Consider the following 25,245-nt stretch of genomic DNA (forward strand, 5'->3'; position numbering starts at 1 on the left):
AATTTTTATTATGTGGGTCAGACATCCCGACAACTTAAGATCCATCTCACGGAACATTGCCATTGTATTGCTACAAAAAAGCTTTTGAAACTGCTCGTTGAGCACTGTGTGCTAGTGCTGCCCGATTCAGGAAAAAAAATTTTGATTCGATTCGATTCAGCCTATTGAATTGGTTTTTCGATTCGATTGGATTTTCCTTCCCAATTGGGTGTTTTTTTTCAAACATCCTGGTGGGTTTATTTTATAGCCTCTTCACCTCCTTTGCCTTCTCCTAATCACACTGCCACTGTGGTGTAAACAAAATCAACAAACAAAAAAGACTTTTCATCTCTCTGTTAAATTCTAGGTCACATTTGCGGTCTAACACTAGCTCTGGCAGGATACACATTTCAAATCTGACAATTGTAATCACAAAACAGAAAATAAAATTATTTTTCCTACCTTTTGATGTCTGGTCATTATCAAATCTTGTTGGTCCCAGGCTCTGGTTGTCTTCTGATAACTTGCTTGCCAGGGTCTCCTTCTTTCTACGTGCTAACCATCTACCTGCCATCTCTGTCCTCTGGCATCTTTCCTTTTTTTCATTTCCCTCCATAGATCCACCTTTTCTTAACTACCTTTTCATCCAGCATCTCTCCCTCCTTCACCACCACCCCAGGGTCCACCATCTCTCCCTTTCTTTTCTCAACTACCCTCCTATCCAGTATCTCTATCCCCCCTCCACACCATCCCTTGTGTCCAATTTCTCTCCCTTTCTGTTCTTTCCCTTCCTAAATCCATTGTCCATCTCTTCTTCTTGTCTATTTTTAGACCCATTATTTCTTCCCCCCCAAAGTCCAGCATATGCACGTCTCTTTGAACCCTCCCTTCCCTCCCTCCGTGTACTTCTACACTAGGGCTCCCTCCCTTGAAGGTCTGTCTCCCCCGAAGGCTTGTCCCCCCCCTGAAGGCTTGTCCCCCCCCTTAAAGGCCTGCATCTCACCCCTGAAGGCCTGTCTCCCTCACTTGAAGGCCTGCCTGTCCCTCCTGAAGGCCTGTCCCATCCCCCACCCACTGAAGGACTGCTCACCCCCACCCCCCCGGAAAGCCTGTGAATTCCCCCTGGCCTCCCACTCGTGTCCGGCTTCCCCCCTGGCCTTCCCGCACCGTTTACCTTTGAAGAGCAGACTGCACAGAAGATCGCGGTGTTAGCGATGTTTGCAAACGGCTTCGGAGCTGTTTCCTCTGCTGCGGTCCCATCCCTCCTCTGACGTCAGAGGCAGGATCGCAGAAGAGGAAACAGCTGTGAAGCTGTTTGCAAACATTGCTAACACCGCGATCTTCTGTGCAGGCTGCTCTTCAAAGGTAAATGGTGTGGGGATGCCAGATGCCAAGGGGGGGGAACCGGATGCCAGGGGGGGAACGGATGCCCGGGGGGGGGGAATTGGACAGCAGCACTTTGCAACTGACCCTCCCCCCTCACCCTCTAAAGCAGGTGCGGCAGCGGCCGGCCAACAAGAGCAGCGCTGCCGCTCCTGCTTTAGGGGACGAGGAGGGAGGGTCAGCCAAATTGGGAAGCCGATTTTTTTTTAAAAAATTTTAAATCGATTCGAATCAATTGCCCCAAAGTGAATTGGTGAACTGATTCGAATCGTGAATCGGGCAGCATTACTGTGTGCAGAGCTAACATACTTTGGCAGCCTTCAAATGTATAGTGCTAGAGCAGGTTCAACTGACAGCTCGACGAGGTGATGTCAGACGCATTTTACATCAATGTGAGCAGCGTTGGATCTTCGCACTTGGCTGGCTTTAATCATGCAATTGAATGGAAGGTGTTGTATTTTAGTCCTTTCTTTAGGGTCAGTATACTAGAGAGACTGTCTTCGAGATGTTATTGGAGTATGTGGATCCTTCCCTGAAGACACATTAGCGAAATGGAGTCTCCCGTTGGGATTTGAGGCTTACTTTTTCAACGCTTTTTCAGTGAGCTGTTTCCTTGGGAGTGAGAATCATTGGGCTTTCAAGTTATATTGTTTTCAGCTCTACGACAGAAGCACTTGCAATACTGGATTCTGGTTCCTCTTCAGCTAAGTACTATTTATATTTTACAACCACAGTTTTGGAATAAATGGACTGTGTTTTACTGTTTTTGTTAATATTGATGTTTTTTTTGCCGTCAAGGACTATATGGACTGTTTGCTCTGCTTTCTAAATAGTTTGTGAGTTTGTTTGGAACAATTTTCTGCAGTTTGACCTCCTTTGGGAAAGGATACAGCCATTGATTTTTTCACATCTCATTGGAGTTTGAATTTTTGAGTTTTGTTTTTCTACTTTGGCTGTTCCTGCAGTTGGTGGGAGATTAAACCAATATGTATGATTTTGCAGTTTTTTGACTTATGATGAACTGAGGGCTTACTCACTAATGCAGCTGTACTGAATGAGGACTTTTTCTCCATTACTTTATGGTATGTTGGTAATCTCGCCCCTCTGCAGAAGGAGATAAAGTATTTGTTTTGTTTGGCATATTTTTTACACCTCATATTTGGATTGGTTTGAAGAAGTATGACTGAAACCACCCCAGATAATATTGACAAAAACAAGGGATTATAGTTTGAGAATCTGTAACAGAAGGAGATAAACTGCAAAAACTTGAAATAAAACTTATATTTAAGGAGAGAAGGTACAATACCAATTGTTTTGTTAATATTTTCACAAGCATTGCTGCTGTTCATTATAGAAGGTTTTAAGTTTTAAGTATGGTATCTGCAATGAATTTTAATAGTACAGCAACAATAAGAAAGTGAGCCTAGATGCACAAAAGTCAGTCGGTATTACCCAATGGATAGCTGTTGGCTGATTCCATGGCCGATTCCCCAACAGCGATCAATGCATTAACAAGTTTTCATGCAAACGATTTGCACAGAGGTGTAAATAATTTGCATGCAAACACAACCGATTCAATCGCTCAGTGAGTGATTGACACATGTACAAAGCCCTAACAGCAGTGACAGGGAAAGCAGCCTCTTGTCACTGCCATTAGGGCTTCTGGTTTTGTTTTAATGGCACAGATGTTGTGCATGTGTTAAACATAACCTGTCCCACAAAAAAAGCCCCCCCCGCTGCATGCCCTCCCACCCTGCGCTGGCACCCTGAGCCACCATCCACCCCCACCCCCCGACAGTCAGGCCACCAATCACAAAATGGCAGGAGGGATGCCCTTTCCCTCCTGCCATGAAGGAACTCCCTACCCCCAAAAAAAGGCAGGAGTAATTCCCCCCCACCACCTGAAAATAAAGGCAGGAGGGATGCCTACTCCCTCCTGCCATCAGAGGCACCCCTCCTCCTCCAGGGCCCCCTGCCCTGTACCTCTTAAAAGTTGTGAGCAGGAGGTACTGAGAGCACCTCCTGCTCTTCCTCCCTCCGACAATGGGCCTTAGGCCCCTCCCTGGTGCATCATATGATGCATGGGGAGGGGCCTAATGCCCTGACTGGCTGACATCACATGCCCCTCCTTTGGTAGGGGCCTGAGGCATCTGAACCACTTAGGAAGGAGCCTGAGGATGTCCCTAAGTCCCTGATTGGCTGGACTGTGCCGATCAGGGCCTTAGGCTCCTCCCCCTTGTATCCGGGGAGGGGTCTTAGGTGTCTGAGCCAATCAGGGCCTTAGGCCTCTCCCCGTGCATCACATGATGCACCGGGGAGTGGCCTAAGGCCCGGCATTCTGGATGGCGCATCAGAGGAAGCATGAGGGACTGAGCTCCCCAACAAAAGGTACAGGGGAGGGGGGCCTTGAGGGGGAGGGGGTCTCCAGTGGCAGGAAGATGTGGGCATCCCTCCTGCCTTTTTTGTTTGGGGGGGGGGGAGATCTTTCCTGGCAGGAGGGAGTGGACATCCCTCATGCCTTCCTTTTTTATAGAGGTGGGTCTTTCAGGGCAGGAGGGAGTGGGCATTCCTCCTGCCATTTGTTTTAGTTTCAGGTGGGGCACTGTGTTTGTTGGTGGGGGTCACCACATTTTTTGGGGGCACACAATTGTTGGGGGTCATTGGGGAGGGATTTTTTTCATTTTTTTTTATGGGACAGATATTTTGCATGTGTAATACACGCAAAATATCTGTGCCATTGAAAATAAAAATGAAAAATCTCCCCAGACAGACCAGTTGGTAACACAGACAGGTCTTGAGCAATTGGGTTTTACCATCGGTAAAAAATGATGCTAAATAGCCAAGTGATGTTAGTGCATCAATTGTTTGGCTATTTTGCATGGGATCTTACTAATTTGCATGGGTTGGATTGGATAATGGGCGATCAAGGGGAAAAACACACAGTGGGCAGTTTTGTGCATCAGGGAATCCGATCTGATTGCTCGCTAAACTGGCCAAACCGGTTTAGCGATGATCGAGACACGATCGTTTTTTGTGCATCCCCCAGTTGGTTTCCTAGGTCACAATAGAAATGCAGCTTCTAATGTGTCATAAGGAGTCAAGCTTCCGTTCTCATAATTCCCAAACATTTCAGATGCTTTTTCCAATATCAGAGTCTTCTAGGATAAGTGTTTGCCCTACCTATTTATAATATCAACAAATGAAGCAGAAAGAATGCCTAAAATTTGGTTTGGTAATACTGTAGTTTAATTTTAGGTAGCAGGAGCTCTTTTACACATGCAAGCCAAAGTCTGAAAACTATTCTGTACAAAAAATACTGTGGCACATTTGATGTGAGTTACCTTAAAGCAGCTGTGCCTCTTACTCACTGCAAATATTCAGTTCTAAAAATGAGGCTGGAAGGAGGATTGGAAAACGGAGCAAATTCTTTTGGTCTAGGTTATAATTAAAAAAACAAACAAACCAACCATCCAAACTCTTTAAAATGGAACTCTGGCAGAGCATGCCACTGATCTATGGGAATGACAATGGCAGCAGCTCTTACCACATCTCTGCTCCTTGTGCGTGTGATATTATGGGGCTCATTTTCAAAGCACTTACATACACAAGTGTGTCTAAGTTCTTTGAAAATGAGCCTTCATGACAGTCAGGCCACCAATCACATTCCATTTCATAACTCAAGCAACGCTGAGTTAGACTCAGAACAACCAAGGGGCACTGTGACCTATTCCTGTTTTTTTTTTCAATGCTCCTTTTAATTTACATTCTATTCCCCTTTGTTCTTCCAACAAAAAAACAGAATTACATTCCACAATGGGCAGAAGATACTGCTGTTGTAATCATTTAAATTACCTTGCATTATTTCTCATTCCTGTGTACACATATTCAAGAGCAATTCAACACATCTTAAGAAAAGTAGGACATTGCAAAATCTGGATGTGCACAACCACTGTCCTTCTTTGGCAATTCATTTCTGGCTTTCTTAGTGCAGACGTATCTAAAAGAAGTCACCGTGATAGAATAAAACAAAACACTTTCAATTCTGGAGGAAGCATATTAGCTGAACTTAGCTCATCACCCCATTGCTTTCCATTGTAGATTTGTTCATGCTCTGAAGATCTTGCCCAGAAATGAGTTACCTCTTCCATCACCACAGCTCAAAACTGAACATACTAATGAAAATTGACAGCTGTAATTCATCATAACCCCTTAAACATAAATCACTTCAATTTACCTGATGGCAACAAATATCATAAGGTAACAGACTGCGATAATCTAGTTCATTTTTAAGCAGGCCCCTGTTAACGTGCAGCATGTATGTGAAAGGAAGCAGCCTCATTTTTACTGGATGTTCCAAGGCATCACCACTTGTCCGTAAGTTTTTAAAGAAATCTTCAGCATCCAATGAGCTTGAACCCATCCTAAGCAGAGATGAATTTTTCAAGCAATGGAAGATGAATACTGCAATGTTAGAAAACTGGAGAGCTATGTCAGATGGATCCATTACCACAATTAAAAGTCTAGACGTTTGATTTGGGAGCTGAATTCAAAGGGATTTCATTCAGTTCTGTTCGCATACAGAGATACTCGCCAATCACTGCCATTAGAGCAATGCATGCAATGTTAACCAGCCACCAAGTTAAAGTTGTTGGAAAGCGACTGTTATAAATCCAGCAACCCAGTAGGTGAAACACATGAACTGTGACAGTGAAATCCAAGCATTGTTTTCCTCGACGGATAAAGTACAATAAGCCCAGGGCACAGGTTAAAGCATTGAGAATAAATGCCATCATAGCGAGTCTGCCTTGAAGGATGGAAAATCCCAATATTTCATAACTGAATATCTGATCAAGGCCAGGGCTGCTGTGAACCAGACTGTCAACCACCACAAGCCAGATTCCGAGGAAGCTGTAGTAAATGGCCTGCATGAGGAGGATCTGAGAAACGATAAGGACGGGATCCCACACATAACTCCTGAACTGTCCCGCCATTCCTAGGCCTGCCTTTGGCAATGCTGTTTTGCACAAAATGCTGCTGTTTCCGTTTGCCCTAGAAAATAAAGTCACATTCATGTTCTATTAGACATTTATTTTACAAAAATGTGTTATTTATAAAAAAACATACAATATTATTACTTATACACATATATATCAGCCTCACAAAACTGTAAGCAATATCTCATGTGCTCAGCCAAAATAACTGATCCTCATGATGCTACCCTAAAGCAGTTATGGTTAATTCGTAATTATATTTTAATGCTTTGGTATCATCCTACAGATATTAACAGAATAATTAAAATAATTAGACCACTAAAAATCCAAATGAGCACATTTACCATTTCAATTTTGTTTTATGGAAAGAACTTCCATTAACAAAGTAAAAGATAGTACTAAATATAAAGTACCACCGTTATGATTTATATTCAATAGCACTGATGCAACAGCAAAAATCCACATTTTGCCAGGGGCAAGGAATCACCTTATGATTAAAATCAAAGTGTTGGGGCTGGCCCAGGGGCAGAGAATATTGCTTATAGGGCATTCATAGCCCTTGAGAACAGTGAGTTATTCCATCATGCAGTGGTAAGTGATGGAGGTCTGCATGGGAACAAGGATCGCAGGAATCCTGCGAGTCCCGCGGGGATCCCCCCCATGTTAACGGGACTCCCGTGGGGACCCCTCCAGCCTACAGGACTCCCACAGGGATGGAAACGGTGTTCTACTTCCTATTGCAATTCCGACATTACAGCTGAAATTTTACACCAGTCCGGCGCCGCCATGCTCCTCAGCACGTACACAGCTGAGAGCCTTGCTTCCTGATTGGTCCGGTGGTGTGGTGGGAAGAGGGTGTATTTAGTCAGCCCCGATACTGGTGAGACAGACCCGTGGAGACAAGGAATCCAGCAATTTTCAGACCCAAGCCGAGAACAAAGCAGCAGTGAGCACAGCAGGCAGGATTCAGCAGCCAGTGGGCAGGAGGAGGTGCTCTGGAAAGGCAGGAGGATTCGGCAGCCAGTGTGAGCAGCAATAAGCACAGCAGGCAGGAGGAGGTGCTTCATAAACACTCTAGCACCGGCAGTCAGGTAATTAACTTAAACACAAAAGAAACTGTGGAACTGATGATCCTGATGAAATCTTTATTTGAAAATAAAACACAGTAAAAAGATTTCATTAGGATCATCAATTCCACAGTTTTTGTGTCTGCACTGCTGTTTTCCTTGTGGAATCTCTTTGGTGGAACCCTTTTTTTGTTTTCTGTTCACGTAATTAACTTATAAACCCCCTCTTTTACTAAGGCATGCTAGCCTATTTAGCGCCAGCTAAATCGGCTAGCGCACCTTAGTAAAACGACCCCAAAGGTAGGCCAGGGGGATACTGGAGCCAAAGAAAGAGCTGATGTCTTTGTACTGTGTTCAAAAGAAAAGGAAATGCATTTCTGGTTTTATTTCTACAATGTTGAAGTACTTGCTGACCCTTGCTGTGGCTGGTGGGGATCCCCAAGCACCGCCAGCAGAGGACCTCCTCTAGAGATGGCCAGAACTCCCCTCCACCAAGCACAGCAGTCGCTGGAAACATCCATGAGCCACTGAGGTGCCAGCATCTGTGACTCAGGGACGCTACTGCTGCCTGCCAAGCTTGGCAAAAGGGACCCCTGGCCAACTGCAAAGGAAGTCCTCAGCTTGGGGGTTTTCATACACACACAAACAACTATGGAGAATTCAGGAAACACCTGAAAACATACCTGTTCACAAAATACCTAGGCAACGAACAAGGACAATAACCCCCTTCGTAATCACTCCCCAAATCTGTTCTTGTAAACTGTTAACCCCAATCACTAACTTCCAACCCTGTGCAAACCGCAAGGTACTTCACGACCCTACAGTACATAAACTGTTGTTATTATCATTAATGCTGTTACTATCAGATGTACACTGCAATATTCTGTTATGTCGCCGTCTGTACAATTTCTCTTTGCTGTAAACCGCCTAGAAGTCGCAAGATTGTTGGCGGTATATAAGAATAAAGTTATTATTATTATTATTATTGTATATTTACATTAGAGGCTCTGGTAGAAACCCGTTTACAAAGTATGTATTCTTCCCAATTAATATTTCCAAATTAATAAAAGTGTCTTTGCATATTTGTAAATGGGTCTCTACCAGAGCCTTTAATTTAGTAGCATAATTAAATGAAATAACTACTTCTGAAGTTTATAGGGACAGGTGGGGACGGATTTGATTCCAGCGGGGACGGGTTTGACTCCTAGTGGGGACGGGTTCGATTTCTGTCCCCGTGCAACTTTCTATGATTGAGTATAGCCTGGTAGTTAGAGAATTGGTTTGAAGACCATGAAAGCTTGGATTCAGATCATGCTTTTCCTACTTATGTTCTTTGTGACCTTGAGCAAACCACTTCAAACACCACTGCGTCACATATTAACTTACACTTAAGCCATCTAGAACAAGGAAATACTTTACCTAGTTATCAAAATTTAGGACTCATGATTGCTGGGTTCAAGAACCACTATCGTAAAAACTGACAGGGGATATAAAATTTATTAAAATGCCAGCATGGTCCATACCTTGGATTTGACTTAACTGGAAGCTCTCAGATGGAGGAGGAAAACTGCTTGGTTAAAAAACACACATATATCAAAATTCCAATTTACCATGTCTACATCTAAATCAGGGCACCTAAAAACTGGACCTTGGCACCCAGAATTTTGTATCCATAATTCTTTCTAAAGATTGACCTGAATGCTACTGCCAATGCCAAAGAAACACCTCTTCTGCACCTGCATGTCTGACTCTTAAGGTTTAAGCTATGTGGTCCAGGAACTCCAGTATGAGACTTAACACTGTGAGACTTTCACCAGAATTTCTGTATCAAACGCAAGTAGGGATGGAGATGTGGTAGACCCTGATCAATTTTCAGAGGATTGTGTCCATGAAGAGCTAATTAAACTAAAGGTGGACAAAGCAATGGGGCTGGATGGTGTACATTCAAGGGTAATGAAGGAATTTAGGGAAGTTCTGGCGGCTCCACTGGCGGATTTTTTAAATGCTTCTCTAGAGTCAGAAATGGTACCAAAGGACTGGAAAAGGGCAGATATGGACCCTCTCCACAAAAGTGAAAGTAAGGAAGAAGTAGGGAACTACAGGCCGCTTGCCCTGGATCGGTAGCATAGAATGTTGCTACTCTAAGGGTTTTGGCCAGGTATCAGTGACCTGGATTGGCCACCATGAGAACAGGCTACGGGCTTGATGGACCATTGGTCTGACCCAGAAGGCTATTCTTATGTTCTTATAGAAACATGATGGCAAGTAAAGGCCAAATGGCCCATCTAGTCTGCCTATCCGCAGTAACCATTATCTCTTTCCCTTTCTGAGAGATCCCACGTGCCTATCCTAGGCCCTCTTGAATTCAAACACAGTTTCTGTCTCCACCACCTCTTCCAGGAGACTGTTCCATGCATCTACCACCCTCTCTGTAAAAAAGTATTTCCTTAGATTACTCCGGAGCCTATCACTAGTGTTGCCCAATTCACGATTCGAATCGGTTCACCGATTCACTTCGGGTGAATTGATTCAAAACAAAAAAAAAAAAATCAGTTCCCGGTTTGGCTGACCCTTCCCTCCCACCCCTAAAGTAGGAGTGGCAGCGCTGCTCTTGCTGGCCGGCCGCTGCCGCACCTACTTTAGAGGGTGAGGGTCTTTCCACTGCTTCGGAGCTGTTTCCTCTGCGATCCTGCCTCTGACGTCAGAGGAGGGGCGGGACAAAGACAGAGGAAACAGCTCAGAATCAGTGGAAAGATCGCTAGCATCGCGATCTTATCTGCAGGCTGTTTCTCACAGGTAAACGGTGCGGAGAGGCCTGGGGGAAAGCCGGACACCAGGGGAGGCCAGGGGGAACATGCAGGCCTTCCGTGGGGGGAGGGGAGCAGTCCTTCGGGGTGGGGGACGACGACAGGCAGGCAGGCCTTCAGGGGGAACAGGCAGGCAGGCCTTTAAGGGGGGACAGGCCTTGAAAGGGGGGAGACAGGCCTTCAGGGGGAGGTGCAGGTTTCAGGGGGGACAGACCTTCAAGGGAGGGGCAGGCAGGCCTTTGGGGGGGGGATGCAGGCCTTCAAGGGGGGGACAGGGCTTCAAGGGGAGGACAGGCCTTCAGGGGGACAGACTTTCAAGGGGGGGCAGGCAAGCAGGCCTTCGTGGGGGATGCAGGCCTTCAAAGGGGGGGGACAGCCCTTCAGGGGGAGGTGCAGGTCATCAGGGGGGATAGACCTTCAAGGAGGAGGCAGGCAGGCAGACCTTCGGGGGGGATGCAGGCCTTCAAGGGGGGGGGGACAGGCCTTCAAGGGAGGAGGACAGGCTTTAAAGGGGGGGGACAGGCAGGCCTTCAGGGATGGGATGCAGGCCTTTAAGGGGGAAAAACCTTAAAGGAGGAAGCAGGCCTTCAGGGATGGTGGCACATGCCTTCAGGGGGGACAGGCAGGCCTTTAGGGGTGGGGTGCAGGCCTTTGGGGGTCAGACCTTCAGGGGAGGGGGGCCCTGGTGTAGAAGTACACGGAGGGAGGGGTCAATGTGACGTGCATATGCCGGACTTTGGGGGGGAAGAAAATAGAGGAGAAGGAGAGAGATGATGGACAATGGGATTTAGGGAAGGAAGGAACAGTAAGGAAGAGAAATTGGACACAAAGGATGGTGTGGAGGGGGGATAGAGATACTGGATAGGAGGGTAGTTGGGAAGAGATGGTGGACCCTGGGGTGGTGGGGAAGGAGGGAGAGTTGCTGGATGAAAGGATAGTTGAGAAAAGGTGGATCTGTGGATGGAGACGAAAAAAAGGAAAGATGCCAGACCTTCGGGAGAGGGAAGGGAAATGGAAGGGGAGGACAGAGATGGCAGATGGATGGTTAGCATGGAGAAAGAAGAAAGAAGGAGACCCTGGCAAGCAAGACAACCAGAGCCTGGGACCAACAAGATTTGAATATTGACCAGACAACAAAAAGTAACAGACACGCCACGGAACAGACACGCCACAGAAGGAAAGTGAACAGAATGAGGCTCGGGGACTGGCAGCCCGTGAGGGGATCAGCAGGAGCACCAAACCACGAGGAGAACCAACAGAGAAGGTAACCAACCGTGACTTAAATTGCCTATACACAAATGCTAGGAGCCTAAGGACCAAAATGGGAGAGCTAGAAGTTTTAGCCAGTAAGGAGGACCTAGACATAATAGGAGTCACAGAGACATGGTGGTCTGAGGACAACAAATAGGATGTGGCCCTACCAGGGTACAAACTTTATAGGAGAGACAGGACACACAAGAAGGGTGGAGGAGTAGCGCTGTATATAAAGGACTCCATTCCTTCGACCAGGATGGAAACATCAGTTAGGGGGGACAGCTTGGAATCACTATGGGTTAAGGTGACAGGAGGAAATGGAACGGACATCAAATTGGGACTATACTATCGCCCACCAGGATAATCAGAAGCTAACGACCAGGACCTGGAGGCCGAATTGAGACAGGTATGCAAAAGTGGAAGTGTAGTGGTTATGGGGGATTTCAACTACCCTGGAATAGTCTGGAGCATTGGACATTCAAATTGCACGAGAGAAACAAAATTCCTAGAGGCGGTGAGGGACTGTTTCATGGAACAGCTGGTCACGGAACCAACGCAAGGGGATGCCACTCTGGACCTAATCCTCAACGGGCTAGGGGGACCCGCAAAGGAGGTGGTGGTACTAGCACCACTAGGGAACAGCGATCGTAACATGATCCAGTACAAACTAAACTTAGGAACATCAAAGGTGAAAAGAACCACAACGACAGCATTCAACTTCAGAAAAGGAAATTACGAGGCCATGAGGAAAATGGTGGGAAAAAAGCTCAGCAACAACTCAAGGAAAATGGAGACCGTAGAGGAAGCCTGGGCCCTACTCAAGGGCACGGTGCACGAGGCACAAGACCTGTACGTACCCAGGTTTAGGAAAGGGTGCAAAAAGAATCAAACTAGAAATCCGGCTTGGATAACCAATGCAGTAAAAAAGGCGATAAGTGACAAGAAATCGTCTTTCAGAAAATGGAAGAAGGACCCAACAAAGGAAAACCAGAAGGAGCACAAAAGGCACCAAAAAGAATGTCACCGAGAGGTTAGGAAAGCAAAAAGAGAGTATGAGGAGAGACTGGCGGGGGAAGCAGGAAACTTCAAACCATTCTTCAGGTATGTGAAGGGGAAGCAACCAGCCAGGGAGGAAGTGGGACCATTGGACGACGGAGACAGGAAAGGAGTGGTAAAAGAGGAAAAAGAGATAGCTGACAGGTTAAACAAGTTCTTCTCGTCAGTCTTCACGAGAGGACTCATCAAATATCCCAGAACCCGAGGAGATCATAAACGGAGACCACGATGAAAAGCTGGTCCAACTAGAAGCGAGCCGAGAGGATGTCCTCCGACAGATAGACAGACTGAAGAGCGACAAATCACCAGGTCCGGAAGGCATCCACCCAAGGGTACTAAAAGAACTAAGAAACGAAATAGCGGAAACACTTCGCCAAATATGTAATCTATCCTTAAAAACTGGGGAGATCCCAGAGGACTGGAAAATAGCAAACGTCACGCCCATCTTTAAAAAGGGATCAAGGGGAGACCCGGGGAACTACAGGCCGGTGAGCTTGACCTCGGTCCCAGGAAAGATGATGGAAGCGCTGGTAAAGGACATAATCTGCGAGTACATAGAAAAAAATGGACAACTGAAGACGAACCAGCACGGCTTCTGCAAGGGTAGGTCGTGCCCCACGAACTTACTGTACTTCTTTGAGGGAATAAACAGCCAGATGGATAGAGGGGAAGCCATGAACATCATTTACCTTGACTTCCAAAAGGCCTTTGACAAGGTACCCCACGAACGGCTGCTTAAGAAGCTGTGGAATCATGGGGTGCAAGGAGATGTCCACCGATGGATCAGACACTGGCTAGCGGGCAGAAAACAGAGGATTGGAGTAAAAGGACATTACTCAGACTGGCAATGGGTCATGAGCGGAGTTCCACAGGGATCAGTATTGGGACCGATCCTGTTCAATATATTTATCAACGACCTGGAGATGGGGACGAAATGTGAAGTCATTAAATTTGCAGATGACACCAAACTCTGCAGCAGGGTCAAAACCACGGAAGACTGTAAGGACCTGCAAAGGGACCTGACGAGGCTGGAAGAGTGGGCAAAAAAGTGGCAAATGAGATTTAACATAGAGAAATGCAAGGTCATGCACTTAGGGAAAAAGAACCCGAGGTTCGGCTACAAAATGGGGGGAATATTGCTAGGGGTGAGCAACCTTGAAAGAGACCTGGGGGTGATGGTGGACACAACATTAAAACCATCAGCGCAGTGTGCGACAGCCTCAAAGAAAGCAAACAGAATGCTGAGCATCATCAAAAAGGGTATTACAACCAGGACGAAGGAAGTCATCATGCCGCTGTATCGCGCAATGGTGCGCCCGCACCTGGAGTACTGTGTCCAGTACTGGTTGCCGTACCTCAAAAAAGACATGGCAGTACTCGAGGGAGTCCAGAGAAGAGCGACTAAACTGATAAGAGGTATGGAAAATCTTTCATACGCTGACAGGTTAAAAATGCTGGGGCTGTTCTCCCTGGAGAAGAGGAGACTTAGAGGGGACATGATAGAAACCTTCAAAATCCTGAAGGGCATTGAGAAAGTGGATAAGGACAGATTCTTCAAACTGTGGGGAACCACAAGCACTAGGGGTCACTCGGAGAAATTGAAAGGGGACAGGTTTAGAACAAATGCTAGGAAGTACTTTTTTACCCAGAGGGTGGTAGACACATGGAATGCTCTTCCAGAAGTTGTGATAGGCCAGAGCACAGTACAGGGGTTCAAGGAAGGTTTGGATAGGTTCCTAAAAGATAAAGGGATTGAGGGATACAGATAGAACCAGAGGTAGGTTATAAGAATGGTCAGGATCCACTTCACAGGTCATGGACCTGATGGGCCGCCGCGGGTGCGGACCGCTGGGCATGATGGACCTCTGGTCTGACCCAGTGGAGGCAACAAAAAAAAACAAAAATAAGAAGAGAGGAAAAATCCTTTTTGTTTCTTTATTTTGTTTACACCACAGCGCCAGTGTGGTTAGGAGAAGCCAAAGGGGGTGAAAAGCTATAAAATAAACCCACCAGGATGTTTGAAAAAAAACAACAAAACACCCAATTGGGCAGGAAAATCATATTGAATTGAAAAACCAATTCAATAGGCTGAATCGAATCAAAATTTTTTTTTTCCTGAATCGGGCAGCACTACCTATCACCTCTTAATTTCATCCTATGCCCTCTCATTGCAGAATTTCCTTTCAAATGAAAGAGACCCGACTCATGCACATTTGGATTACGTAGGTATTTAAACATCTCTATCATATCTCCCCTCTCCTATCTTTCCTCCAAAGTATACAGATTGAGATCTTTTAAGTCTGTCTCTATATGCCTTATGATGAAGACCACACACCATTTTAGTAGCCTTCCTCTGGACCTACTCCATCCTTTCTATATCTTTTTGAAGGTGCGGCCTCCAGAATTGTAAACACTGTTATAAATGAGGTCTCACCAAAGTCTTATACAGGGGCATCAATACCTTCTTTTTCCTACTGGCCATACCTCTCCCCATGCAACCTAACATCCTTCTAGCTTTCACTATCACCTTTTCAACCTGTTTGGCCACCTTAAGATCATCATGTACAATCACACCCAAGCCCCGCTCTTCTGTTGTGCACATAAGTTCTTCACCCCCTAAACTGTACCGTTCCCTCAGGTTTTTGCAGCCCAAATGCATGACCTTGTATTTCTTAGCATTAAATTTTAGCTGCCAAATTTCAGACCATTCTTCAAGCTTTGCCAGGTCTTTCTTTATGTTATTTACACCATCCGGAGTGTCTACTCTATTGCGGATTTTGGTATCATTCGTAAAGAGGCAAATCTTAGCCGACAATATAATTTATAAAAATCAGCAATAAAATGTTAAAAAGAACAGGCCAAAGAACAGAACCTTGAGGCAAACCACTGGTAACATCCCTTTCCTCAGAGCGCTCTCCATTGATCACTACCTTCTGTCGCTTTCCACTTAACCAGTTCCTGACTCAGCCCGTAACTTTGGGACCCATCCCAAAAGCACTCAGTTTATTTATTAGACATCTGTGTGGAACACTGTCAAAGACATTGCTAAAATCTAAATATACCACATCTAGGGTACATCCTCTATGCAATTCTCTGGTCACTCAGTCAAAGAAATTGATCAGATTAGTCTGACAAGACCTACTGCTAGTGAATCCATGTTGTCTCCGGTCCTATGATCCACAGGATTCTAGGAACGTGACCATTCTCTGTTTTAAAAGCATTTCCATTAATTTGCTTACCACAGAAGTCAGACTTACCAGCCTGTAATTCCCTACTTCTTCCTTATTTCCACTTTTGTGGAGATGGATCACATAAGCCCTTCTCCAGTCTTCCAGTACCACTCCCGACTCTAGAGACTCATTGAAAAGGTTAGTCAGCTATATACATTTCTCAAAGCTAAGATATTTCAGTTAATAAATTTAAAATAAAATGCTTTTTTTCTCCCTTTCTTGTCTGGAACTCTGGATATCTTATTTTTCCATCATGTTGGTTCCAATTTTTTTTTCCTGCTTTTCTGTCTTTCCTCTGCTAATTTTCCTTTCAAGTGGCTGCTGTCCATTTGTCTTTTCTCTTCTTTCCTGTCTTGTTCCATTCCCTCACTATACCTCCCTCTGACATATTGGTCTTTCCTCTAGTTTTTTTTCTTCTTTACTGCCTCTTTGTTCTCTTGAATTTTACCCTCTCATATCCTTCTTTATATTTTTCAGCTAGCTACCTATCAAATTCTATCTTCTATTCTATCTTCTATTCTCACTCAAATTTTATATTTTATTTTGTTCCTGGATAATAAGTGTTCTTTCTTAATTGCCTATACCACAAAACTACAGAAAATGGTTATACTTCATAAGAACATAAGAATTGCCGCTGCTAGGTCAGACCAGTGGTCCATCATGCCCAGCAGTCCGTTCACGGGGCGGCCCTCTGGTCAAAGATCATCACCCTAACAAAGGCTAGCCCTACCAGCGCACGTTCTTGTTCAGCAGGAACTTGTCTAACTTTGTCTTGAATCCCTGGAGGATGTTTTCCCCTATAACAGCCTACGGAAGAGCGTTCCAGCTTTCTACCACTCTCTGGGTGAAGAAGAACTTCCTTACGTTTGTACAGAATCAATCCCCTTTCAACTTTAGAGAGAGCCCTCTCGTTCTCCCTACCTTGGAGAGTGTGAACAATCTGTCCTGATCTACTAAGTCTATCCCCTTTAGTACCTTGAATATTTTGATCATGTCCCCTCTCAATCTCCTCTGTTCGAGGGAGAAGAGGCCCAGTTTCTCTAATCTTTCGCTGTACAGCAGCTCCTCCAACCCCTTAACCATCTTAGTCGCTCTTCTCTGGACCCTTTCGAGTAGTACCGTGTCCTTCTTCATGTACGGCAACCAGTGCTGGACACAGTACTCCAGGTGAGGCGCCCCATGGCCCGGTACAGCAGCATGATAACCTTCTCTGATCTGTTCGTGATCCCCTTCTTTATCATTCCTAGCATTCTGTTTGCCCTTTTTGCCGCCGCCGCACATTACGTTGATGGCTTTATCATCTTGTTGATCAGAACTCCCAAGTCACTTTCCTGGGAGGTCTCTCCAAGTACCGCCCCAGACATCCTGTATTCCTGCATGAGATTTTTGTTACCGACATGCATCACTTTACACTTATCCACATTGAACCTCATCTGCCATGTCGATGCCCATTCCTCGTGCCTGGTTATGTCACGTTGTAGATCTTTGTAATCCCCCTGCGTCTTCACTACTCTGAATAGCTTCGTGTCGTCCGCAAATTTAATCACCTCGCTCATCGTACCTATGTCCAGATCGTTTATAAATGTTAAAGAGCACAGGTCCAAGCACCGAGCCCTGCGGCACCCCACTGGTGACTCTCTTCCAGTCTGAGTATTGTCCATTTACCTCCACTCTCTGTTTCCTATGCTCCAGCCAGTTTTTAATCTACATGAGTATTTCACCTCGATTCCATGGCTTGCAATTTTTCAAAGTAGTCGTTTATGCGGAACCTTGTTGAACGCCTTCTGAAAATCCAGATATACAATGTCGACCGGATCGCCCTTGTCTATCTATTTGTTTACTCCCTCAAAGAAGTGCAGCAAGTTCGTCAAACACGATCTGCCTTTGACAAAACCATGCTGACTGGTCCTCATCAGCCCGTGTCCGTCAAGGTGATCAATGATGCTGTCCTTTATCAGTGACTCTACCATCTTTCCCAGTACCGAGGTCAGACTCACAGGTATGTAGTTTCCCGGATCTCCCCTCGAACCTTTCTTGAAGATTGGTGAAACATTCGCCACCTTCCAGTCTTCCGGAATCTTTCTCGATTTGATCGACAGATTGGCTATTAGTTGAAGAGATCAGCTATGGTCCCTTTCAGTTCCTTGATGACCCTCGGATGGATGCCATCCAGTCCCGGGGATTTATCGCTCTTAAGCTTTTCAATCTGCTTACATACCTCCTCTAGACTGACCGTCAATCCTGTCAGCTTTCCGTCTTCATTTTCCTCAAACTTTGCTTTTGTGACCAAGACAATGATATTTGTGACCAGGACAATAATATTTTGAAATTTACCTTTTTTGTAGAACATTCCAATTTTGTTTCTCACTAAGATGACAGAATTTTCTACTAAAAAATTTTCTTAGAATGTTTTATTTAAAAAAATATTTAAATATTAAAATTATCAATGTCAATATATCATATATGAAATATGTTGCGAGAATCTCATTCTCATTAGGTGAAATAAAGTATTGTTTTCATTACCACTATTTCATTTTGTTCTTCTACAGGATGGTACAGAGGGAAAAAGAGAATCATGAAGTTTGCTATCCCAAGAATGTGCTACTTCTGCATGGTGGACCCTTCCAAATGTTGAACTGACAAGAATACATCTGCAACCACATATCCAGACATTCCCTTTATCTATCGCCCTGGTGCCAAATAGCCCCGAGCCCTCATACCCATTCCCCGAGAGAGAGAGCGCAGTCGTCTTCAAAATCAAGTCAGAGACTGAGGTAGATGTAGATCCAGTTTACAATATCAGTGGTGCAACTGATGAGAGAAACCCATACTATCCAAACCAAAATGACCTCAACAACTTGATCAAATCCAGTACCAAGCTTTTGACATCTAGGCTCAAGAAATGGAACTTGTTGAATAAAAGTGTGCAAGTCACAGATCAGAGAAAGTGCCACCAAATTTTTTTCACTTGCTTCACCAATCAAGCTTCTGCCACAATTTGACTAGTTTGTTTGAGGCAATTGGAAATGCTTGTAACCCAAAAGAGTGGCGTCTCTTCACTGACAGCTCATCAAAGTCGTGCTGTTCCATAATGGGAACAAGTAGCCATCTTTTCCACTGGCTCACTCAGTGCACCTCAAAGAGGATTACAACAGCATCCTTACTAGGTGCCTTGAAATATGATGGATCTCCAAGGAAGTTTTACCAAGCTTCCCTGCTAGCTCTGCCTTTGGGACAGCAGGGACACAAAGGCACACTACCAAAGGCGGGACTGGTCAAAGCGGACCAGTTCTCTGTGTGGAGAAACGTCAAATGGGAACCACTTGCAGATCCCTAGAAGGTGCTAATGCCACAACTGAACATCAAATTGGGTCTAATGAAGCAATTTGTCAGAGCTCTAGATAAAGAGCTGGCTGTCTTCAAGTACCTTCAAGACATTTTCTCTAATCTGTCTAAGGCAAAGGTCAAAGCTGGTGTCTTTGTCAGATCACAGCTAAAGAAGATCCTATAGTGCAAGGAATTTCCCAATAAATTTCAAAGTTTATATACTGCATTGGCAAAACATATATGTGGTTTAAATTTAATTGCGATAAAAAGATATATAAAAAAAACCCCAACTAAAAATTAAAAGGAAAAGTAAAAGAACTAGAACTACAAAATTAATAGTAAAGTGAGTAAAGTATAAGATTAAAAGCTGATTATGTGCTCTTACATTCAGATTGATCATCGCCAAGTCCTGCATGATCAAAAATTTGCTAATATAACAGCCAAATGCATCCATAAACAAAAAAAAGTTTTTTTTTAAGAGTTTTAAAATGCTCAAGATTGGATTCTAATTGAATATGATTTGGAAGAGAATTCCAAAGTTGTGGACCATTAACTGAGAAAATGCGATCTCTAATAGATGCATATGTAACGTGTCTTGTAGAAGGAATTGTAAAATTTTGCTGAAGACAGATGGCAAATATGGTATAAGATAATTGTCTAGATAAGGAGGAGAACCAAAAGTAGAATCTTATATGTTAAGCGGTGTTTAATCAGCAACCGGTGAGCTGACTTCATTAATGGAGTGACATGATCAAATTTCTTTTTTTTCTATAATCATTTTTAATGAAGTATTTTTGAACTAATTAGGAAGGAGAAAGTGGCTTGGAACAGCTTTGTTGCAGTGGTTTGGGGCTTCCTGGGCAATCAGAAATCTAAAAACTGCAAGGAGTTGGTTGAGAATCTGGTGAAGAATTACAGTAAAATGGGGTACAGAATGTTTCTCAAAGTCCATGTCCTTGATACTTATCTTGAAATATTCAAGGAGAACATGGAAGCATACTCGGATGACACCAGAATATACTAGATTTTGAATGCCGCTACCAAGGACAATATAATGAGAACATGATGTAGGACTATATCTTGGGGCTGATTTGTGAAAATGATTTACAATATAATCAAAAATCCTCAAAAAACTATTCACTTCTAAATCTTTTGTGGTCATCTTTGTATAACAGAAAACGAACAGGAGAAACTGCCTTCACAAACAGTGAAAAATCACAAAAGCAAGAACGAATGAAAAGGTGAAAATTTGTCATTTTCAGGTTTTATAGGTAAATTGCAGAATTTAACTATCCTGATCACAAAAGCAAAGTTTTATGGAAATAACATTTTCTAAACTTTTTAGGCATGAGCAATTAGGAAATTACACTTATGGAAAACAAAAATTAAGTTACATTAACACTCCCATTCCCCAGTCTTTTATTTTTAACATTTTTCTATCCCTTGTAATCACTAGCCTCCTCTCATTCCTCTCCCTCGCCTCTCCTACATGGTTCCACCATCTCCAGCATCTGCTCCCTCTTTCTTCCCATCCTGTTAGCCTGATATTTCCCTGTTCCTTTCGCTCTTGCTCCCCAGCATCTTCCTCCATCTTTTCTCTTCCCTCCTGCCCCCATCCCCCATGGTCCAGCATTTCTCCCTCTGTCCCCTCCACTGCCATATCCGACACCTCTCCCTCAAAGTCCATCATCTCTCTCTCTTGCCCTCTCCCTTGCAACCTAGGCCCAACATCTTTCCCCCTGTGCAACCTCTCTCTCTATCTAGCCCCTCTTCCCCCATGCAGCCTCATTCACCCTTCCCCCTGTGCATATCTCTCTCTCTCTCGCCCTTATCCCCCATGCATCTCTCTCTTTCATCCCTCTGTGCCGCCTCTCCCTTCCTTTCCTTAACACCCCAGGCCTATATTATCTCTCGACTGCCAGCATGGGAGGAAGGGGGAGGTCTACAGCCTTTCATCTTCTTCTCTCCCTACTGTAACAAGTTTATTTTTCCCAACGGGCTGCAGCAGTGATTAATTTTTGTTGCCTGCAGCTGACCCTGAAGCCTTCCGTCTGCTGCATCCCTCCCAGGTAGGAATAGGAAGTTGTGTCAGAGAGGGTTGGGACACAGCAGATGGAAGGCTTTGGGGTCAGCTGTAGGCAGCCAACAGAAATCACTGCCGTTGCCTTTTTGAAGAAAACTTGTTACGGGAGGGATATGCCTTCTCCCCATGCTGGCACGCAGGTGCGTACCACTGCTGTGGCCAACCTGTGGTTATACCCCTGCCTAGGAGCTGCATTACACCGAGGGGAGGGTGTGTGTGTGTGTAGATGCAGGTGTTGAGAATTGTGAGATGGGTCTCAATTATATGCTCCTACATTCAAAGAAAAATTGCCAAGGTCTGAGCTAAGTTAGGATCACACTTATTACCATATACACTTGAAAATAAGTTGATCTGAATATAAGTCGAGACCCTCCAAATGAGGAAAAATTGTTGACTCGAATATGTCGGGTGGCTTAATATTCAAGTGCCCTGCCCTGCACCCAGTATCCTTTCTTCCCTCTCTTCTTCCCCTGTCAGGCACTGCACCCAGCTCCCTTCCTGTCAGGCTCTGCACCCAGCACCTTTCCCTCCCTTCCCTGTCAGGCATTGCACCCAGCCCTCTTCCTTCCTTCCCTCCCTCCTATCAAGCATTGCACCCCTTCCTTCCTTCCCTCCCTTCCGTCAGACTTTGCACCCAGCACCCTTCCTTCCCTCCCCTGTCAGAATTTGCACCCTCCCAGGCTCTGCACCCTGCCGCCCTCCCTGCCCTAGCCTCATACCTCTACTGTCGATCGCCAGTGGAGGTGCAGCGAGCAGGAGCGAACTTTCCAAGTTCCTGCCCTGCTGTTAACTGGCTGCCGTGAGTGTCTTCGGCTGCTGAGAAGCACAAGCAGACGCGCGATTTGGCGCTGCTGCTCAGTGCTGAGTGGCTTCCTTAATGGCTCCTGTGAATTCTCACGTGCATCTGCTCGTGCTTCTCAGCAGCCAAAGACACTCACGGCAGCCAGTTAACAACGGGGAAGGAACTTGGAAAGTTTGCTCCTACCCGCTGCACCTCCCCTGGCGATCGGCAGTAGAGGTATGAGGCTAGGATGGATAGGGAGGGAGGCAGGGTAAAGAGCCTGGGGGCGACCTGCAATAATTTTGGATGGGGGGTGTATTGGCTCAAATATAAACCAGGACCCCCATTTTTGGGCCAATTTTTTGGGCCAAAAATCCCGGTTTATATTCGAGTATATATGGTAAGTCTCTCTTTGGAGTATTTTGCTTAATCAGTTAACACTGAATGACTGCCATGGGCAGAAGGCTGGCTGATTCTTCCTGACTTTGTAAGTTCTTTAGCTAGAAGCTGCAAAGCATAATTGCAAACAGCCTTGGAATTTTCTTAAGGTCCTACTATCAGCAGCAGGTAACTGGAGCCTAAGGCAAGGAAGGAAATGAAATACAATATGAGCAGGAAAGAAAAGAACAGTCCACTGAAATATTAGAAGCATAAAACACATTGAAGAAATGAAGAGCAACTGAATAATTGATTTTAAATTCTGTACAAGACATTAGGGTAATTTTGAAACTTTTATGATATGTACTGAAAGCTATCTGGTGTGGACAGTAAAACACCCACCAACTGCCTTGTTCTCACTGTTTTATCAGAAACCGCTTGATAATATAAGAAAAGTAAAATGTTGAAAATTTATTTGCTCATTTTAGAACAAAGAGAGAAATTACCACCTTTGGATGTTCTGCAAGATCGAGGATTGGTTTCCAATGCAGAGTTGACATGTCAATAAAAGATTTGCAGACCACTCTAATTAGCTATTAGGAATGAGTAGATCAGAGCACATTTAACCCATAAAAATCAGCCTACTTTCTGTTTAACTTCTAAGCTGAAAACACCTAGGGCCCCTTCTACAAAGCTGCGGTAGCAAGTCCCGGCATGGCAAAGCTTAGCAGGCAAAGATAGGCACAAATTTTATGCAGCCTTATTTGCCTGCTAAGCCTGGTCAGTTAAGTTCCAAATATCGTGGCTTAAGCAGTCATGCCCTCAACATCGCTGACAATTTTTTTTGTGCTAATTGGTCATTTTCAGCAGTGATAACTGGTAAATGCTGCTGAAAAGGACTGGTTATCTGCCAAAATGTGAGACACTGAGATGCGAGTTAATTGGTCAGTGACTGTTCCCAGCTGGTTGTCATTTTGACTAATTGGCTGGATAGTGTCTGTAAAAAATAGGACCTATTACAGTGTTGTTTCAAAATACTTTTGCAATTGTTTAAACATTTAGGGCTCCTTTTACAAAGCAGCGTTAGTGGCTTTATCACACGGGACTTTTCATCACGCGCTAACTCCTGCGCTAGCCGAAAAACTACCGCTTGCTCAAGAGGAGGCGGTAGCGGCTAGCGCATCCGTCAGTTTAGCGCACACTATTACGCGCATTAAACCGTTAACGCGGCTTCGTAAAAGGAGCCCTTAATATGACCTTTGAATGAATATATATATATATTGGTTTTTTTCTTGGTTAATTCATAATTTGTATTCATGTTTAAAGTGTCCTCCATCTTTGACACATTCACTAAGTTTTCGATAGTTGATATCACTGGCTCAATGAATTCTGGGGTTTCATTAAGAGTTCAACTGTTTTGCAAGCTCGATGAACTAAAGTTCATTTTTATTGAAAAATAAAGTACTCAGAAATATCTCAAATTTCAGGCAGAAATTTCTGCTGCAGGAGGATTTGGGGGGTTATTTGGAAAAATGTTGGGAGTTCCATTTTTTTCTGGGGACTCTGTACAAATTAAACTAAGGCATAATCCAATTTTTAAACCCAGGACTGTCAAATCATTTAGATTCTGGAGTGTAGTCAAGTTTTGCCCTTTTATTCCAGAAATAATAAAATCTCTAAAAAATGCTGTGTGTAACTCTAAACAAACACAGATAAATTAAATTTGCTGATGACATAAAATTGTTCAAAGTTGTTAAATCATAAGAGGAGACTTGGAAACTGGGCATCAAATTGGCAGATGACATTTAATGTGAGCAAATGCAAAGAAATGCATGTGAGAAAGAGGAATCTGAATTACAGCTATGTGATACAAGTTTCCATGTTAGGAGTCATCACCCAGGAAAAGGTTCTAGGTGTCATTGTTGAGGATAGGTTTACAAAATACTGAGTAGAGTGGAAAGTGTAGATTGTTATTTCCAAAAATACTAGCACTAGGGGGCATGCAATGAAGCTACTAAGTAGTGCATTCAAAACAAACCAGAGAAAATATTTTTTTCATTCAATATGTAATTAAACTCTTGAATTTGTTATCAGAGAATGTGGTGAAAGCAGTTAGCTTTGCAGGGTTAGGTTTGGTTTTTTTTTAGGTTTGGATAATTTCCTAAAACAAAGGTCCATAAGCCATTATTAAGATGGGCTTAGGGAACACCATTGCATATTCTTATGATAAGCATGCAACATATGTGTTTTACTCTTTGGGATCTTGCCAGGTGCTTGTAACCTGAGTTTGGCCACAGGATACTGGGCTTGATGGACCTTGTGTCTATCCAAGTACGGCAACTCTTATATTGTCTAGGAAAACCAACAACAGTTCTTGAAGTAGCAGAGCTCAAATACCCAGACGATGGAGGCACATGCATTGCTGATTTCAAATAGAAAATGACGAGGAAAAGATTGAAAGTGTTGTATGGCATAAACTCGCCCTATCATGAGCTTCACAAAATGGATGAGGAGGCGCTCAGCATCAATGAAGTATCATAGACACAAGGGCGCCGCTCAGGTCTACTACCCACCTCCCGCCCTCAAATCTAGAGTACCTGTGGAGGCTGCGGGACCCCCTACCCGTGAAAGAGGCCTGCGGGGAAGCAAGCGCAGGTGAAACTGAGCGCTAGAGCCTGCGCTGGACACTCACGATTGTACGAACTCAGCTCATTGCAAGCGCCTCGATCCTCGTTTCTTCCATTTACAGCCGCCACCACCACCGCTTCGTTTCACGTCTGGCGCGGCATAAAATAGAGAAAGGTGCAGCCGGTGCAGATCAAACGTCACCCATTGCACCTCATCTCCGGCCGACGCCGCACTCTGCCTGTTTACTTCCGGCGCCGGTCCACCCCCCCCCTTCTCCACCT

General features: G+C 44.6%; 1 protein-coding gene across 2 annotated transcripts; it reads right to left on the reverse strand.

Annotated features, from left to right (window-relative positions):
• Window positions 1–4,585: 4,585 nt before the first annotated feature.
• On the reverse strand, window positions 4,586–25,184 carry SYS1 (SYS1 golgi trafficking protein). 2 transcript variants are annotated; one of them, XM_033936290.1, is made up of 2 exons: window positions 25,029–25,184; window positions 4,586–6,411 (listed from the first exon to the last, which is right to left on the reverse strand). In XM_033936290.1, exon 2 carries the CDS (start codon window positions 6,351–6,353, stop codon window positions 5,883–5,885), a length of 471 nt encoding a protein of 156 aa, XP_033792181.1. In that variant the 5' UTR covers window positions 6,354–6,411; window positions 25,029–25,184; the 3' UTR covers window positions 4,586–5,882. The 2 variants fall into 2 exon arrangements, with proteins under 2 accessions (XP_033792181.1, XP_033792183.1); XM_033936292.1 differs by having other exon boundaries at window positions 24,934–25,184.
• Between the last annotated feature and the right edge of the window lie 61 nt (window positions 25,185–25,245).

The sequence above is a fragment of the Geotrypetes seraphini genome, chromosome 3 (genome assembly GCF_902459505.1).
Source record: "Geotrypetes seraphini chromosome 3, aGeoSer1.1, whole genome shotgun sequence".
In the NCBI taxonomy this organism is placed as follows: Eukaryota; Metazoa; Chordata; class Amphibia; order Gymnophiona; family Dermophiidae; genus Geotrypetes; species Geotrypetes seraphini.